General features: G+C 38.5%; 3 protein-coding genes and 1 pseudogene across 6 annotated transcripts; all 4 read left to right on the top strand.

Moving 5' to 3' along the window:
• The first annotated feature begins 162 nt into the window (after positions 1-162).
• LOC120011506 (DNA-directed RNA polymerase III subunit RPC8-like) lies at positions 163-3,525 on the top strand. Of its 4 annotated transcripts, XR_005471039.1 has the most exons (9): positions 163-402; positions 530-666; positions 757-852; positions 974-1,061; positions 1,642-1,726; positions 1,847-1,910; positions 1,989-2,078; positions 2,265-2,379; positions 3,117-3,312. XR_005471039.1 is itself a non-coding variant. In XM_038862632.1 (8 exons), exons 2-8 carry the CDS (start codon positions 556-558, stop codon positions 2,319-2,321), a joined length of 591 nt encoding a protein of 196 aa, XP_038718560.1. In that variant the 5' UTR covers positions 163-402; positions 530-555; the 3' UTR covers positions 2,322-3,110. The 4 variants fall into 4 exon arrangements, 3 of the variants coding, with proteins under 3 accessions (XP_038718560.1, XP_038718558.1, XP_038718557.1); XM_038862632.1 differs by lacking the exon at positions 3,117-3,312 and having other exon boundaries at positions 2,265-3,110; XM_038862630.1 differs by lacking the exon at positions 2,265-2,379 and having other exon boundaries at positions 168-402; positions 545-666; positions 3,117-3,525.
• An 84-nt stretch (positions 3,526-3,609) lies between these two features.
• On the top strand, positions 3,610-8,272 carry LOC120011502 (annotated as a pseudogene).
• Positions 8,273-8,507: 235 nt separating this feature from the next.
• On the top strand, positions 8,508-11,176 carry LOC120011504 (phospholipase A1-Igamma1, chloroplastic-like). Its single transcript, XM_038862627.1, has 2 exons — positions 8,508-10,023; positions 10,834-11,176. Exons 1-2 carry the CDS (start codon positions 8,735-8,737, stop codon positions 11,075-11,077), a joined length of 1,533 nt encoding a protein of 510 aa, XP_038718555.1. The 5' UTR covers positions 8,508-8,734; the 3' UTR covers positions 11,078-11,176.
• Positions 11,177-12,169: 993 nt separating this feature from the next.
• Positions 12,170-16,934, top strand: LOC120011501 (F-box/LRR-repeat protein 17-like). The gene is made up of 11 exons (XM_038862626.1): positions 12,170-12,987; positions 13,551-13,652; positions 14,192-14,336; positions 14,467-14,651; positions 14,874-14,978; positions 15,084-15,181; positions 15,305-15,525; positions 15,617-15,683; positions 15,813-15,898; positions 16,245-16,340; positions 16,586-16,934. The coding sequence occupies exons 1-11, from the start codon at positions 12,380-12,382 to the stop codon at positions 16,649-16,651; spliced, it is 1,779 nt and encodes a 592-aa protein (XP_038718554.1). The 5' UTR covers positions 12,170-12,379; the 3' UTR covers positions 16,652-16,934.
• Positions 16,935-17,210: the final 276 nt, after the last annotated feature.

Here is a 17,210-nt window from a genome sequence, read left to right as displayed (position 1 = left end):
CATTTCTATCAAATCTTCTCTTCCGAAAATTTGTATTAATTTAAATTTATTTGATTTAAACCTATTTAATAAAATCAAATAAGTTTAAATCAAATATTTGGAATCGCACAATTTATTTTCTCAAAGAGATTCAAAGAATCAAAGTTGAAAGTACCGTTAGTGGGCTTGAGCAGTTTCAATAGTTGGGCTGCACAAAAGGTCCGTCGATTGAAAGATCGTAGGCTGTGAGCCCGCTTGATGTTCTGCGTTCTGGAAAAAAAAGCGCAAAGAAAGAAATAGGAAAAGAAAAATCGTTACGGAAAAACGGAGGAAGCCGAAGGCGACGGAGCTTCGCTTTTACTGTGCCGAGGACAGTGACCGTGCGGCGTGAAGCGTACCGATCATTCGACAAACTCCTAATCGGTGAGTGTCCGGTTTCATGCATTTTCTTATTCATATTTTCCACCGCCGGTAGCTCTCCAGTTCTCTCTCTTATTTCCTTTCATTCTCGTACATTTCTTAAGTCACTGCGATTATGCGTTGTTTTTAGGGTTCTTTATTTTAGGGAAGGTACCGATGTTCAATCTTAGCCTTATTGAGCACAAGCTACGCTTGCCTCCTCATCTTCTTAGCCTTCCACTACAAGATGCCGTCAAGTCAGTGCTTGAAGATCTGTTCTTAGACAAGGTTTGTGTTCGTGCGTGTACATGTGAATATCCTAATTTTGTGTCCTGATGAAGAATGTCTGAGAACTGTTTGATGGTGTTTTTGATGAAGGTTATTGCGAATTTGGGGCTTTGTGTTTCTGTTTATGACATCAGAGACATTAAAGGTGGCATTATCTTTCCTGGAGATGGCGCTTCTACATACACGGTATATTGGAACCATAAATACTTATGCTTGTGTATTTGCCTTATCAAAACTCCATAGCAATTACTGATCAGCCATCAAAATCTTATCATGAATTTGCAATCTAATTATCCTGTTCATGTAGGTGAAGTTCAGGTTGCTTCTGTTTCGTCCATTTGTGGGAGAGATCATAACTGCTAAACTAAAAGAAGCGGATGCTAATGGTTTACGCTGTATGTATCAGAAAAGCTTCTCACTTTGTTTTATCATCGTTTGGCCATTATTATTATCATCAAAGCCTTTATCCAAACAATAATCTGGTCATACTGTAATAATATGTAAACTTTGGCTTTCTCATCTTGTATAAGTATTGTGATTCTCGAAACATCATGGTCCTTGTGCATTCATTTGTGGTTTCATTTAATCCTATTGTTTGATGAGTTTCTCCTGGTCACTTGATTTTGACTATGTATGGTTTGTGATGCTGATGGAGTGAGCCCTGGTTTGATGTAGCTAGTCTCATTGTTCATCAACTCAATAACTTCAATCTGAAACGGGTTCAATGCCTTAGTCTTTGTTCAAAGAAAAAGCCTCATTTTCCCTGTCAAAATGACTCGAGAATGAACAATATGGGCAGAGTTATTGAGCTTCAATTTTTTTGGGGAGATCATTGTGCTTGAAGTTGTTGTATTTCTAAAATGGAAATCTGGAGGTGTTTCTTGATTAGTTAGGTGGTTTAAAGCATTCTTTTTGAGTCAGTTAGTTATATAAACAAAGTGTATGTGAAACTAATGCTGAATCTGTCATTGCCAGTGTCCCTTGGATTTTTTGATGACATTTATGTCCCTGTTCATCTTTTGCCAAATCCATCTCGCTTTGAGCCTGACCCACATAATGGGTAAGTTTCAGCTTCTGGTTTAGTTTACTCCTCTATAATCTTACACCAACTCATTTAACCTAAATACTTTTATACATTTCATTATTAATTTTATTCTTATATTCTTTTCCTATGAGGTAGGTACCAACCTATGTGGACATGGGAATTTGATGGTGAAAAGTTACCCATTGATGAGACAGATGAGGTTTCTGTTATGCTATTCTTAATTGTGCAAACATCTAAATTTACAAACATTTTTTGACTTTAGGTTTTTAAATGCCAGATTAGGTTCAGAGTTCATGGGGTGAACTATCCTTCAATTCCACTTGAGCAACCAGAATCTTCAAAGCCATTTGCACCTATGGTCATTACTGTAAGTCCATCATATGAACTTCAATTTTTGGATTAGTAAAAGGCAATTTAATAGAAAAGACATAGAACAACAGCCTCTGGTACAAAAGATTGATACAGAGACAATATGAACGTTACATGACTTCTTGTGGCCACTGGATACTATATCACCTTGTTTTGATGGGCATACTTATGTTGAGTTCAATAGCAAGGCCCAAGGAGATATCAGCCCCTAAACGTGTTGTTTTTCCAAGATGTGACCTGATGGCTGCACACTTACAAATACTGCTGTAAATCTTTGCATGAGTTCTGCAAATGAAACGGTAAAAGTCCATATGAAGGCAGCATTAGAGCAATTTCCCTTGGTAGAAAATTCTAAATATCTGGTTTTTCATATTTTATAAGGAATATATTTGCACTCATTGTATTCAAATATTGATTTTTATTTTTGTTTGCCATGAGGATATTTCTCCTCCCACAAAAACCACTGTTTGTAGATTTTTTTATTGCACTTTCATCTTATCATGTATGCTCGGATGCTCCTCACTGAAATGCGGACCTCAATTTCCAAGGCTGATTTCACATTATCAGTTTAAAGGTCATTCTAATCGGTTTAAAGGATTGTTTGGCGTTATGATTTTGGTAATCATAAATCTAATCCAAATGTTCTACTTATCAATGGAGTTTTGTAGATAAATTTAGCGAGTCTTATATGATAAGTTTGAAGTTTGGATTGATTGCTTTTGCTCTCATGATCAAGCTTTTTTAGCTGCATAGTTGTGTTGTTGGAGATTAAAAAAAACTCTATTTTCGATATCCTTGAATTTGATTGTTGAATGATTTGTTGGAATTGCTCTATATACAAAATAAAACAATTACAGGTACCCCATTCTGACATCATTGCAGTAGAATAATATTGAGATGGAACTATGGAAGCACTCCTTGCATTTCTATGACATATTCTGCTCGTTTGCTGATAGAATCAAATTACGAGCTTTGTTTGCTGTATTGAGAAGGCAATTGCTTACTCCTTAATAAATTTCTGATTCTGTTACTTCAGGGATCTCTTGATTATGATGGTTTGGGCCCCATGTCATGGTGGCAACAAGCAGAAGAGGTGGATGAAGAAGCTGCATGATCTTCAGCTTTCAAGCTGTTAGGAGAGCCAAAGAAGAAGAGTTTGCAAGTTTTCTAAATAGGAATTGTCATTGTAGCATCACTTTTCAGTCCTTATATTGAAAAGTCCAATGGGGTAATTATGTCCAGTTAATTTCTCTATTCTTCTCAATGGAAACCACCATTACAGGAACTTTTTTGTTATCAAAACCCAATTTGATGTATTCATTGTAGCACCCCATACATCTGTCCGCGTGGGCCAGTTTGAGTATACCTAAGTTCATATCGAATATTCAAAAAGTAGATTTGTACATATTGATATTGTTATCGAATGTTCAAAAAGTAGCTTTATATGTATTGATATTGTTATGGATTTTTTTTTAAAAAGAAAAACCAAATTGAAACTGCATTGCCAAATTTTGAAAATGAATTATTTATTTGTTAATTCATAGACATTTTGTCCACTGTACTTATCTTACTCTTCCTCATCCTCATCCAACGGCCCAGAAGCTTCCAATCCCCCAAAGCAAAAGCTATATATTCAAATTCTCTACCAACCAAACAGAGAAGAAGCCAGAACCCACAAGCCATCACAACCAAGAAAAAGATATGCTCACTCCTGTTAAGACTACGAAGCTCACCTCACCAAGCTTTCACCCTCTCTACGCTCCCACTCCCTGTGTCCTCACCTCTCTCTTCATCGTTTCTCTCTCTAAGTAAAACCGTATACCCTAGCCGCCGCCTTCCTCTATCTCACTCTAGACAGCAGCGCCGCCAATTCGCCGCGGTTCTTGCGGAGTCCGATAATGGCGCTGAGTCTGCCCGAAGATACGATTTTGATCTGTTCACTATTGGCGCTGGCAGCGGTGGCGTCCGTGCGTCCCGCTTTGCCTCCAATTTGGGGGCTTCCGTGGCTGTCTGCGAGTTACCCTTCTCCACAATCTCCTCAGAGACAGCTGGAGGAGTTGGGGGAACGTAAGTCGATTGGGTTTTATATGCTCCTATGTTTCTGTCATTTGCTCTGTTCGCTGCTGTTGATACTCCTATATTTATTCTGGAGTTTGAAAATTATGGCTTCTTGAAGGTTTTTATGCTCCTTATTAACTTATCAAATTCTTTAGCTTCATAAATCCCAGTCCTCATTCAAGATCCATGCCCGTTTTCTTTTCTGTTAGCTGCATTGTGGTGGTCACTTGATTTCTGTTTCTGTTTCTCTGCGATCATGAGAAACATTTCTCTAAGAATTTACTAATGAAGGTGTGTGCTTCGTGGATGTGTCCCAAAAAAACTACTTGTGTATGCATCAAAGTATTCTCATGAATTTGATGAGAGCATTGGTTTCGGATGGAAATATGATACCGAACCAAAACATGATTGGAGCACCTTGATGGCTAACAAAACTGCTGAGTTGCAGCGCCTTACAGGTATCTACAAGAACATTCTAAAGAATGCTGGTGTTACACTCATGGAAGGCCGAGGAAAGGTGGGATAATGCATAATTGTTTATAATTTAGTGTTTTTTCTTCTTGAACTATGTATGCAATGCCCTTATTGGGTTGAGATAAGTTAGCTGAGTTGAGGGAAAACTTCTGCAGATTGTGGACCCACATATTGTTGATGTTGGTGGAAAACTATATTCGGCAAGACACATACTAATTTCAGTTGCAGGACGGCCCTTCATGCCTAATATTCCAGGAATTGAATATGTTGCTGCTCTTGATTTGCCATCAAGGCCTGAAAAAATTGCAATAGTTGGTGGTGGTTACATCGCTTTAGAGTTTGCTGGCATCTTCAATGGTTTGAAAAGCGAGGTCCATGTATTTATTCGACAGAAAAAAGTTTTAAGGGGCTTTGATGAAGAGGTGAAGAAATGTGAAAGTTGCGGATCACTTATTTAATATATTAAGCAGACTAACATTTAAATAATATACAACCTTATGCCTTTTTGTTCATGTAGATCAGAGATTTTGTTGCAGAGCAGATGTCTTTAAGAGGAATAGAGTTCCACACAGAGGAGTCGCCTCAAGCTGTTCTTAAATCATCAGAAGGTTCTCTTTCATTGAAGACGAACAAGGGAACAGTTGAAGGCTTCTCACATGTCATGTTTGCAACTGGACGAAGGCCTAATACTAAGGTTCACATTTATTCCATTTTGGTTGGCTCCGTTCCATAAAAGCTTGTGGCTCAGACACATTTCTTTGGTTCATGTGGATTCTCCATTTCTGGGAGCTCTGGATACCTAATAATACCAACTCTTATAATTTAAAAGCACCTATAGTTTCTGTGCATGAAATAAAAAGGATAAATCAATTGTGAAGTGAATTTAATGAGAACTTCTCTGCAATGCACAATTTGGGGTTGGAGACGGTTGGAGTAAAAATGACCGAGAATGGAGCAATTGAGGTTGTGCCTTCATGTTCCTCCCTTTTTTTGGTTTCCTTTGCTATACTTTTGGTCTTTAATATTTCTTACAAATTCTTTTTTCTTTGCTATCTCCCCAGGTTGATGAATACTCACGCACATCAGTTCCCTCCATTTGGGCAGTTGGAGATGTTACAGATAGAGTGAATTTGACCCCAGTTGCTTTGATGGAGGGAATGGTATTGGCACACACTATTTAAGAATGAGCCAAGAAAACCTGATTATAGGTATGTCACAAATCTTCTGATGATCCCATATTTTTGGTCCATTTGGGGGGGTTTTGGTACATAAAATATGTTGTTACAATATCCATTCACATGGGTGGCATTATCCCAACCAACTGTAGAATCTTGTAGAACCCACATTTTGATAGTCCTGAAGCATCGGTTGACAACTTGTTGTAGATGCAATCCAAGCCTTAAAGTTTAATTCAAAGTTCTAACATAACTATGTAATCGAGCCAAGATCAATTGTGTGGTCTTTGTCCATGCTGTTTTTTACTAATTAATAAAAGTGAATATTCTTAACCAGGCATGTAGCTTACACTCTCTACAATATCAGTAACATGATTGTGTAGCTATCATCTCTGTGAAATTGTGAATTGATATACAATAATACGTGACCTTTATATTCCCTTCCCCCCTCCAAACAGGGCTATCCCGTCTGCTGTATTTTCCCAGCCGCCAATCGGACAAGTTGGTCTTACAGAGGAACAGGTGACAATTCATTTGGCATGATTGCAATTTGGACAAGGGGTATCTTTCATTCATAATTTTTAAAGGTTGTTTGCAGGCTATACAACAATACGGTGACATCGATGTCTATACAGCAAACTTCAGGCCTTTAAAGGCCACTCTCTCGGGGCTTCCAGATCGTGTCTTCATGAAGCTTATAGTCTGTGCAATGACAGACAGAGTTTTGGGATTGCTTATGTGTGGTGAAGATTCGCCAGAAATAGTGCAGGTTTCTGCCTTTGCTTCTCACAGCTTTCATTGAAATTTCTTCCACAAGCTTTCTTATTGTTTATTGTCAATTACATAGGGATTTGCAGTCGTGGTGAAAGCTGGTTTGACCAAGGCAGACTTTGATGCCACAGTTGGGATTCACCCCACGTGAGCTGAAGAGTTTGTCACAATGAGGACTCCCTCTCGGAAGATTCGGAAGTGCCCTGCATCTGAGGTTTGTTGGGAACTTAGAAGCTTTTTGCTGATTCTGATCTCATGAATTGGTTGAAGCAAAATGCAGCCACTTCAGCTCGTTCTCTGTCTTTTGTTTTGCCCCCACTGAAATTCAATGACTTTTATTGGTAGCCTGTCAACATGCCGGCGTTTAAGCCGGGTAATTACATAATGTCTGACCCAAGTAACTGAATTAGTGGAGTATGCCCAGATATATGCATACTACCCGGCCTAATAAGGACCCGTTGAGAGGCCTACTTTATGTAATGCTTATCTTTCTTTTCTTTTTTTTGCTTTGTCATTCATGGCCGCTGCTGGAGTGTCTGTTGACGTGGAGTCTAATGTTTTGCAATAATTTTCTCTGGCTTATTTTAGTCTTAAGACAGCTTACTAAGTATCTAATTGGTTACAATATAAACTAGTTATTTAATGCTTATCTGTTTACGTTGTTAATTATATTTCCCTGTTCCAGGAAACACCAGATCATGAGGTTAAAGCTTCTGCTGGAGTATAGCGCGGATACTGCCTGCTGTGCTGCATTGTCAGTCCTTTAAGGTGCAATCAGCTTCATTTATATATCTTTCAAGTTTCAATACATGCCTGCAACATGCCAATACTGTTAGTAATCATTTTTTATTTTCTTTTCACAAAAGATACCAGAAATCATCATCACTATTCAACTTTAGCTGTAAATGCATCAATTGAAAGCTCGAAAATTTGTGCTTTTTGTAGGCCAAGAGTTGTTATTCAATACATTGTTTATATCTGTATATATCTGAAGCTCTTATTTCCATGCCTGTGCAAGTAAGTCTTACATCACTTCTCTATACTTATTTTCTCAACCAATGGGGCAGGTTTTCAGAAATGTGAAATTTCTGGTAAAACCGGATGTGGAATGGTTGATGGAATACAATGTTTGATACTTGACTCATGACATTGGTTTGAGCTTTTCTTGAGGGATATAGATTAGTATGGCAAAGGTGTCTGATTGAAGCCATCTATAGTCATAACTCATAAGCCTAGTGTGGTGGTGTCAAAACTAATGGTCCTTTTCTTTTGTCCTCTTGTAATTAGTCATGTAGTATTGGGTATGATGATGCTCCCTAGATTAGTGACAGATTTATTGTCAATCATTTTTTTTTTATCTTTAATATCCTCATAATTACTGACACAGAAAGGTTAGAACTTTTGTTTTTGTTTTTACTTTTTTATGGTCCGACCGGACCATCTTTATAAGAATATCTTCTTTTCTTTGAATCAGGTTCTTTCCTTAATACTGCTCTCTACCTCTCAGTTCAATACATGATTATTAGTAAATCTACTTTCGAAAGATTGTCTATATCTATAAACTAATCACATTCCGAGATAGGGATACGATATCGATAGGATGCATCCAACAAACACGTAGGGAAAGCCAATTATTTTTTTCATATGGCTTTCTGTCTACTGTATCTTCTTTTTTTGTGGTTACATGCTATTATGCCTTTGATACGATCCAAGCTTGGTCCATATTTTCTAGTATCGGCATCAAAAATCTCTAGCTATCTAATTCAATTATTCAATCAACAATATATTGTAAAATAACATTTACAGTCTGGATCAAACGAACCTTAAATGATGATTTAAAATGTATTATTGAGTTTTTTGGATGATGTTAATAATGTTAAAATATAATAAATTTTAAGTTAATTAACGTGTTTTATTACAAAAAAAAGTAAATGAAGGCAAATGACGTATTTCCCTCGAAAATGATGACATCAAGTATGAAAGTCGCCATTGCTGACCAAGACCACCCTCACAACCATGAACCAACCCAGACTCGACGATAGTACCTCGAGAATCACATGCACACTAATCTAATATAATTTTTCTGTACATAAAAACGCACGAAAGCTTAGGACTAGCGATTCAGCAGCCTATAACTTTCTAGTTAATTACCTCCTCTTCAATATTCACACAAACCATGGCTATTCCTCTTCCTAACGCCCTCCTTCCTCTCAAACACGAAATATTCCGATCAAATTCTTGTTTACCGGTGACGCCGGTCCGACGATTGGATTCTCTCAACATCTCATCGACGACGAGGAGTATTACAACAGCTGCTCGAGTCTTGTCGAGGACTAGCGAGTCTTTGTCCTCTATTATCACTGAACTCGAAAAGGATCAAAACAATGAAAACCTGGAAAAAGAAGATCATGATGACGATCAAACAGAGAGACAAATTGCTGATGTGTGGAGAGAAATCCATGGACAGGATGATTGGGTCGGGTTGCTTGATCCGATGGACCCGGTTTTGAGATCCGAGTTGATTCGGTATGGCGAGATGGCTCAAACCTGCTACGACGCGTTCGACTTCGATCCGTATTCAAAGTACTGCGGGAGCTGCAGATTCCCTCGCCGGAAGTTCTTCGATTCGCTCGGGATGTCTCATCTCGGATACGACATCACCAGATACCTTTACGCGACTTCGAATATCAACCTCCCTAACTTCTTCAAGAAGTCACGTTGGCCGAAGGTCTGGAGTAGGAACGCGAACTGGATCGGGTACGTTGCGGTATCTAACGATGAGACCTCGAAGCGATTAGGCCGCCGCGATATCACCATTGCTTGGCGGGGCACGGTCACGCGGCTTGAATGGATTGCTGATTTAATGGACTTTCTCAAGCCAATTTCGTCCCTCAAAATCCCCTGCCCGGATCGGACCGTGAAGGTCGAATACGGGTTCGTGGATCTTTATACTGACAAGGACGATTCCTGCCGGTTCTGCAAGTTCTCTGCCAGAGAACAGATCTTGTCGGAGGTCAAAAAACTTCTCGATATGTATCAAAATGAAGAGATCAGCATCACCATCACCGGCCACAGCCTTGGAGCTGCGTTGGCGATTTTGAGTGCGTTTGACATCGCTGAAACGGGCGTTCACGTGTTGAAAGACAGTCGGGCGGTGCCCGTATCCGTGTTTTCGTTCGCGGGTCCTCGGGTCGGGAATGTGAGGTTCAAGGAGCGTATTGAATCACTAGGAGTTAAAGTGCTGAGAGTGGTGAACGTGCATGATATGGTGCCAAAGTCGCCGGGGTTTCTGTTCAACGAGCAAGCGCCGCCGATGGTGATGAAGCTCGCGGAGGGCTTGCCGTGGAGTTACTCGCACGTCGGAGTGGAACTCGCTTTGGATCACAAGAACTCCCCGTTTTTAAAAGAAACGGGTGACCCGGTTGGTGCACATAATTTGGAGGCTCACTTGCATTTACTTGATGGGTTAGTCTTTACTCAAAACTCCTATATTTTATTTTACTAATTCATTTTTTATTAAGGCGGTCATATTTACGCACTTAAAATTTTTCATCAGATTATAAAATAAATTAGGTCAAAATTCAATACGTGTGGGCATACAAATACTATTGTTAATGAAAATCGAACTTAACACCTTTCGAATCTATACAGTTTGTGCCACCCACTCATGCAAATCTTATTTATTTTGAGATTGCATATAATTGTAAATAAGTGTGTTCTACGAGGTAATCAAACTAATTTAGTTGCTAAAGATGACGAGTAGTTGCAACATTAAAGAGAGATAGCTATAAAAGTTGGCATGTCATGTAGCTTGATGAGATGTCCCAGAATTGATAAATTATTTGGTTAGACTTTTTTTGTCACATATAATATAATAATGCACAAAGTTCTCATCAATTGTACATGAGTTGTGTTGATAAATGCGCCCATGTTTGTTATTAGTGAGATGAGCTTTCCCAATAAAAGATGTGAAAACGACTAGCTGGACTTATCTTTAAAACAAGTAGAAGTGTACAACCCATGTTTGGATGATGATGAAGTCAATTGCCAACTATTTTCTTGCTATCCAGTTATTTGATATCACAAAAAATGTACAGTTGCGCAAAATGTTTGGAAGATAAAGCTTTCAAGACATCATGTGTGTTAATCGCAGTGTTTGGAATAATTGTGACAAAAAATATTGCGATCCTTAATATTCTCGTTTTCTTTATTACAAACTGTTGTGCAATGTAGGTTTAGCAGTTTGTTAAGAGGGTTTTTTTTTTTAATGTGCAGATATCATGGAAAAGGGCATAGATTTGTGCTGTCAAGTGGAAGGGACCCAGCATTGGTAAACAAGGGGTCTGATTTCTTGAAAGATCATTACTTGGTCCCTCCATACTGGAGACAAGATGAGAACAAGGGGCTTGTGAGGGGCAATGATGGCCGTTGGATGCAGCCTGAGAGATCTAAACTTGATGATCATCCTTCTGATATGCACCAACACCTCATCAAGTTAGGCCTAGCTTCTCGTCAGTAGAAAGACTTACCCCCTCCTTTCTTGCTTGTATTATATGTTTATAGAATTCACCACAACTATGTGCTATATATATATATTGATGATGTTTGTTCTGCATAAGCCTCGCTTTTACTTCTTTTACTCTTCGGAAGTTCATGAGGAATTCGGTATTTCGCATTATCGTATAATTTTACTTTCAGAACGTCCTCCGGGCCCTGGGGAAACTGATGATTTATGGGCCCATCTTATTTAATTATGGGCTTGTTCATCTGCCTGAACATGCATAGCTAGCTGGCCCAGTTCATAAAAACTATAATATTTTGGGCCTTCGATGAATACAATATATATTATTTATTTAATCCCTTGCTCTCTCCACATCTTTGGTTGTTGGGCAGCAACATTTGCGCTTGGTTGTCTTTTTGACTGGTCATATAAAAATGTTCTATATACACGAATTTATAAATTCGATCAAAACATTTTGTTAACAATTTAATAGCTTTACTTCCCCCTTTTTTTTTTGTTTACCAAATCAATGGTCCAATTTAATTTCAATCTATTATTTATTATTTAGAGGTTCATGTATCAAATAAAATATTCATATTTTTATTTTTTTCATCTCTTTCAAATATGAAAATAGATAGTCATACAAAACAACTTTATTAATTCAATATTAAGACTTGTATTCCACTTCTCTTGATAAATATTTAATCACTATCAATTAATAGGGTCATTTTTCTATGATAAAATCGTGTTGGTCTTAGACCCGGAGCGGACAAATCATTAGAAGTTGTTTGGATTAAATTTATGCTACGCTTTTACGAGTATTAGATTACGTTCATGTATGAAACCAAAATATGATTGTACATATTATTGTAATTTATTTTTATTTGGATTTGAAATATTGTTAAGAATTAAATTTATTTCCGATTACAGTATGTCTAATTCAATAATAATGCATTATTAGAAATACACGTGTGAGTATCCAGAAAATAAAAACAAAAAGAGGAAAACTGGAAAATCAAACAAAAAGGAAAACGCAGATTTGAACACAGACGACATCTTTGTTACCTTCTGACGCGCCAATGAAGGGTTAACCCGGTAATTTCAAACAAACCAGCACGCTCCTCCTCATTATTTTCCTGTTTTCACTTGAAAACCAGGGCGCCAAAGCTGCTCAATCTCCCGCGCCATGGCTACCAAACCCTCCCATCCTCCCTCTATCTATCCCCTTTAATTCTCCGCCTCACATTTCTCGCTCCCTCTCTCCCTCCTCTGCTTCTCTCTATCTTTCTCTCTCAGTCCGTCTTTCTCTACCGTATCAGTATGCACCGCCAGTCCCATCTTTCCCCGTCCGGCGCGGCCTCTCCCATCCCGTTCTTGGACTTCAGGAACTCTAAGAAGAACCGCGGTAGCTATAATTGCGGCAGATGTGGCCTTCCGAAGAAAGGCCACACATGCCACATCGGTACCCCGTCGAACTCCACCACAATCACAACGGCTACGCCAGCTGACTCCTCCGCCGCTATAACATCCTCCGCTTCTTCAGTCCGGCCGCCGCAAGCTCTCCAGCGCCACACAAACTCCAACCTCCGGAGGCGGGCGCTGTCCTTCGACGATATCGATTTCCAGTGTGAGTCCCCGACGACGGACATTGATGAGTTCGCGATCTCGATCCAGGAAACCGATCCGGATCTGTCGAGATTGGGGGGATTACCGATGAACTGCCTTTGGGAAGTTCTGAGGAGGCTTCCTCCGGCGGATCTGTCTTCGGCGGCGAAGGTTTGCACGGGGTGGAGGGAGACGGTGAGGAAGCTGTGGAGAGCGGCTGAGGAACTCAAGCTTAGGGTTCCTGCTCGAGCTCAGCTCGGGTTTTCTGGATTGGTCTTGCAGAAGTGTCCAAACCTTGTTAGGCTCACACTTAGAATGGAAAGGTTAGGATCTCTTTTGACGGACTCTCGCTGTGTGTTGCACTCAGATCTAGGGTTAGATAATTTGACGTGAACGGGGTAAACGAAACACGATCAGGAGATATTAGATCAGATATGGAATATTATTATGATTACTATAATGATATACCAGTTGATCTACGAATAGAATTGAGAGATGAAAGAGCTAGCGTTTGATTTACAATAACCTAGGGAATGGATGGCGGCACTGTTTGATTAGCATATTAAAATTTACTTGAGGTTCAGAATTATATCGGAGCATTTTTGCTTTGAGATCTCACAGAAATAGTGTGGATCTGGGCGATATAATGCCATATATTATCAAAAGAAACAACCGTGTAAGAAGAGTTTAGACTACAAATCAGATCCAACTCTGCAAAAAAATTTAAAATAAAAAGATCATCTTAACATGTAGGATTAAGAACAAAGAATCACAAATCAATTTGTTTCAAATAGTATTTCCGGATCATTGGACAGATCGGAGATGTTGTTGAAATTGATATTTGATATGATCTCAATTTTTTCCTCCTGTTTGTTGATTATTGCAGTGATGTGGATGCTACAATGTTGGCTTGCATTGCATTTTCTTGCCCGAATTTGGAGTTTATGGAGATCTCTACTTCTCATAATTCGGTCAACCGGATCACTGGGTATGATTTATATTTTACTGGTTCCTGTTTGCACAGATGCTATGAGACTCCGTTAGTGTTTATTTTGGGGGATCTGCATTTCTTTCGTGGGCAGATTTGCTAATAAGTATTTTGGTGTAAGTGATGTGCATGTTGTCTATAGAACCCTACAAGATGACTTTGGTTATGATGATGATGATGATGCTGTCAAAATAGGTGTTGATTAATATTTGATGTTATATGAAACTGGTATGGTTGAGAGGAGCACGGCTAATTCAAGTGGTGAAGCTCCTCACCATTCTGCCTAAAGGCAGGGGCTTAAATCCCCATCCCATTGCACAATTAAAACGACAAATAAAAAGAAAAAAAAAACTGGTATAGTTGGTGCAATTCTGAGCCAAGTGAATGACTCTTATTCTGTTTCCTTGTATTTTTGAACTTGTAATTCCCTGGGTGATGTTGGTTTTTGCTATTTATTTGTTTAGTAATCTGTGTGAATGTTGAGAAGAGGTGAAGTTTAGAAATGTTGTTGATTGATTGAGGGTGTCCATTATATGCAGAGATGAACTAGGGCGTTTCGTTGTTGATAAACGATGTCTTGCAAGCCTTAAGATGGAAGGGTGTACAAACTTAGGGGGTTTTGCCCTCTGTTCATCTAGTCTTTCTACACTTTGGCTCGCGGACCTTCATTCTCTCGCTAAGATGGTAGTTATTCTTTTGCCGTTATTACAATGGACTGATATTTCTTTATGTCTATTCACTTTTCTCTCCCTTGTAAAATTCCATTGGAAGCTTAGTGAAGTTCTTTTTGCTTATCTGAGCATTATTTTTGTAGGTTTTTAACTGCCCCAATTTGAAGGAGATTTCTCTAGATTTTTCTCGCCAAGAAAATGATAGTACTGATCTTATTACAATGGTTGATGGTTTGGGAAGGACATGCCCAAGATTGCAAAACATACACATTGCATCAGATCGTCTTTCTCATGCCGCTGTGCTTGCTCTTACAGCTGCAAACCTAAGGTTTGCAACACGGTTTTCTTATCTGGCATTTCCCATCTTGTGCACTTTATGAATGTAAATTGTTTTATGGTTTTGTAAATAAAACATTTCCAAACAGTATTAGCTCATTTCTTTTCTCAAATTGCCCTGCTCTTCTGTTAACCTAAATGATATTATTGAGGGAGACTTGCTGCTGAACCATGATTAGTAAGTTTGATCACTGCTTGAATGCTCCATTTTCAGGGGGTTGCGAATGCTTTCACTTATTCTTGGATCTGAAATCACAGATGCATCTGTTGCTGCCATTGCTTCAAGCTATTCGAAATTGGAATTGCTTGATCTGAGTGGGTATGTTGTTCCTATTTTGTTGGCATGGGATGATTTGATTTGTTTCCCTGCCTGTAGTCTAACCTTTACCATGATCATATTGTTATCTTTACTATCTTGCTTCAGGTCAAGTGTCAGCGACAGTGGTATTGGGATGATATGCAATGTGTTCCCTGCAACATTGTCAAGACTACTAATTGCTCTTTGTCCAAACATCACATCAAGTAAACTCCATACCTGGACTATACATTGACGGCCTTAAATTTTTCAAACTGACTTGAACATGTTCCTAGTCATAGTTTTCTATGAGTTTCTGTTCATTAATTAACCTTTTTTTACCCTCTCAGGTGGCGTTCAGTTTGCTACTGCTCAATTGCCCCTTCTTGAAATCATGGACTGTGGAATGACTATATCGGATCCAAATTCTCAGTATTCTTCAACTGAAGAAAGCAATGAGTCTGAGTTGCAGTTATCATTTAACAAGAAGCTACATCTTATGTACCAGAAGCTCATCATCAAACATGGCCGGTTAAAAAAGCTCAGCTTATGGGGTTGTTCTGGCTTAGACGTGAGAATTTTCTTTACCATAACAGCATAACAGTGTGCCTGTTTGATTGGTCTTTCTCTCATTGTTTTAAGTATTTTTAATCTAAATGCAGGCTCTATATTTGAACTGCCCAGAACTCAATGATCTGAATCTAAACTCCTGTACTAATTTGCATCCTGGTATATGATTTATTTATTTTTCTGCAGTATATGATTCAATATTTCAATTGTTTTATCCTTCGTGATGATTTGTTAGAGCACTCATAAATGTTGTTTTTCCAATGTATTCTACTCTTTCTATTTGCACAGATAGATTGCTCCTACAGTGCCCCAGTTTAGAGAGTGTGCATGCATCAGGGTGTCAAGATTCCTTGATTCTTACCATTCGTAGCCAGGTAAATAGTTTATTCCTGAGTATTCAACTGTTTATATTTTATTGATGTGCTCTGTGGTTGAAGAATTATTAACAATTGCAGAGTTGACGAATTATACAACTGGTAACAATATGAACCATGTCAAATAATATATATCTGTGTTTAACACAAAATATGGTTATCTCGATAGAGCATTCTGTGATCCTTTTAAAGCTATGTTTGCTAGTTCTGGGGCGCTCTTAGGGGAGATTGAGTGGTAATTAAGGGTAACCTGTTCATTCTGTGATTTTAAATAGATTGTGTTATGCAATTTTAGAGTTTCTTGCTCATATCTCTTTCATTTCCATGTGTTTACATATGCTTGCAGGTCAGAAATAGTTTTGACTTGGAAAACCAGTTTCCACGTAAACGTCTCGCTGATGGTTCAAAGAGGGTTCAAGTTCCACATTTTCTTTTTCAGCAGGTAAATTCAACAGTAGACTCTAGTACAACATATTTATGATTTTTTTTAAAAATGCATTAGTAGCTGTATGTGTTGTTTTCGGAGGTTTGATTTGAACAAAGTATGTTAAACACTTTTGTTAATGCACTAATGACTCACATATACATCTTTGTAACTTCGTTAAAAAGAGCTTATGGAAATCTGCTGATGCTCGCTTCACTTTTGAAAATGCAAAAACTATGATTACTGTTTATTCCTCTTTACAGACTTTTGATGAAAATAAGAAGCGAAGAAAGATGGAGACTCGTCACTGTAATGTGCTTGTGGACTGATCAAATGACGCCATTCTTACCTGTATCTTTTCGTGTAAGTTCCCATAGGCTGTGTACCTTGTGGATCCAAAATACTTGTAATTGCCAAGAGGGTGGTAGAATTGCCTTTACCTCAGCAGCATCAGCCAACTGTTGTTCAAGCACAAGAGAAAGCAGAAAGATGTCAAATGTTGTTTTAGTTCATTGCATAAGCAATACTATGATATAAACTATGGACTTTGAAGTCCCGATTAACTATTCTTTTCTTGAATAAAAGGTTCATGTCTTGTGCAATTTCTTCCAATGCTGCTGTTGTGCGGCGGCAAGCCTTCTCAGTGCAGCGACTGATTACAGTACAGAATTCACTCCTGACTCTTGGTAGTGTTGAATTTTTCTGCTTAAGTAAGATTTATCATGTGAAATGTGAGTTATGGTTGATGAATTGGCTTTATTATGTGAAATGGCAGTGTTAGAGCAGTCTGGACTGCATAGAGCATGTTTTTATGAAACTATGCATGAAGCCATTGTAAGGATGGTCCGAAGGAAATCACAAGCAGAAATCTGAAATCTTATCATTGTC

The sequence above is a fragment of the Tripterygium wilfordii genome, chromosome 12 (assembly GCF_013401445.1).
Source record: "Tripterygium wilfordii isolate XIE 37 chromosome 12, ASM1340144v1, whole genome shotgun sequence".
NCBI classification, from domain to species: Eukaryota; Viridiplantae; Streptophyta; class Magnoliopsida; order Celastrales; family Celastraceae; genus Tripterygium; species Tripterygium wilfordii.
Note: the sequence above shows the minus strand (reverse complement) of the source record. Positions and strands in the feature narration are given on the sequence as shown.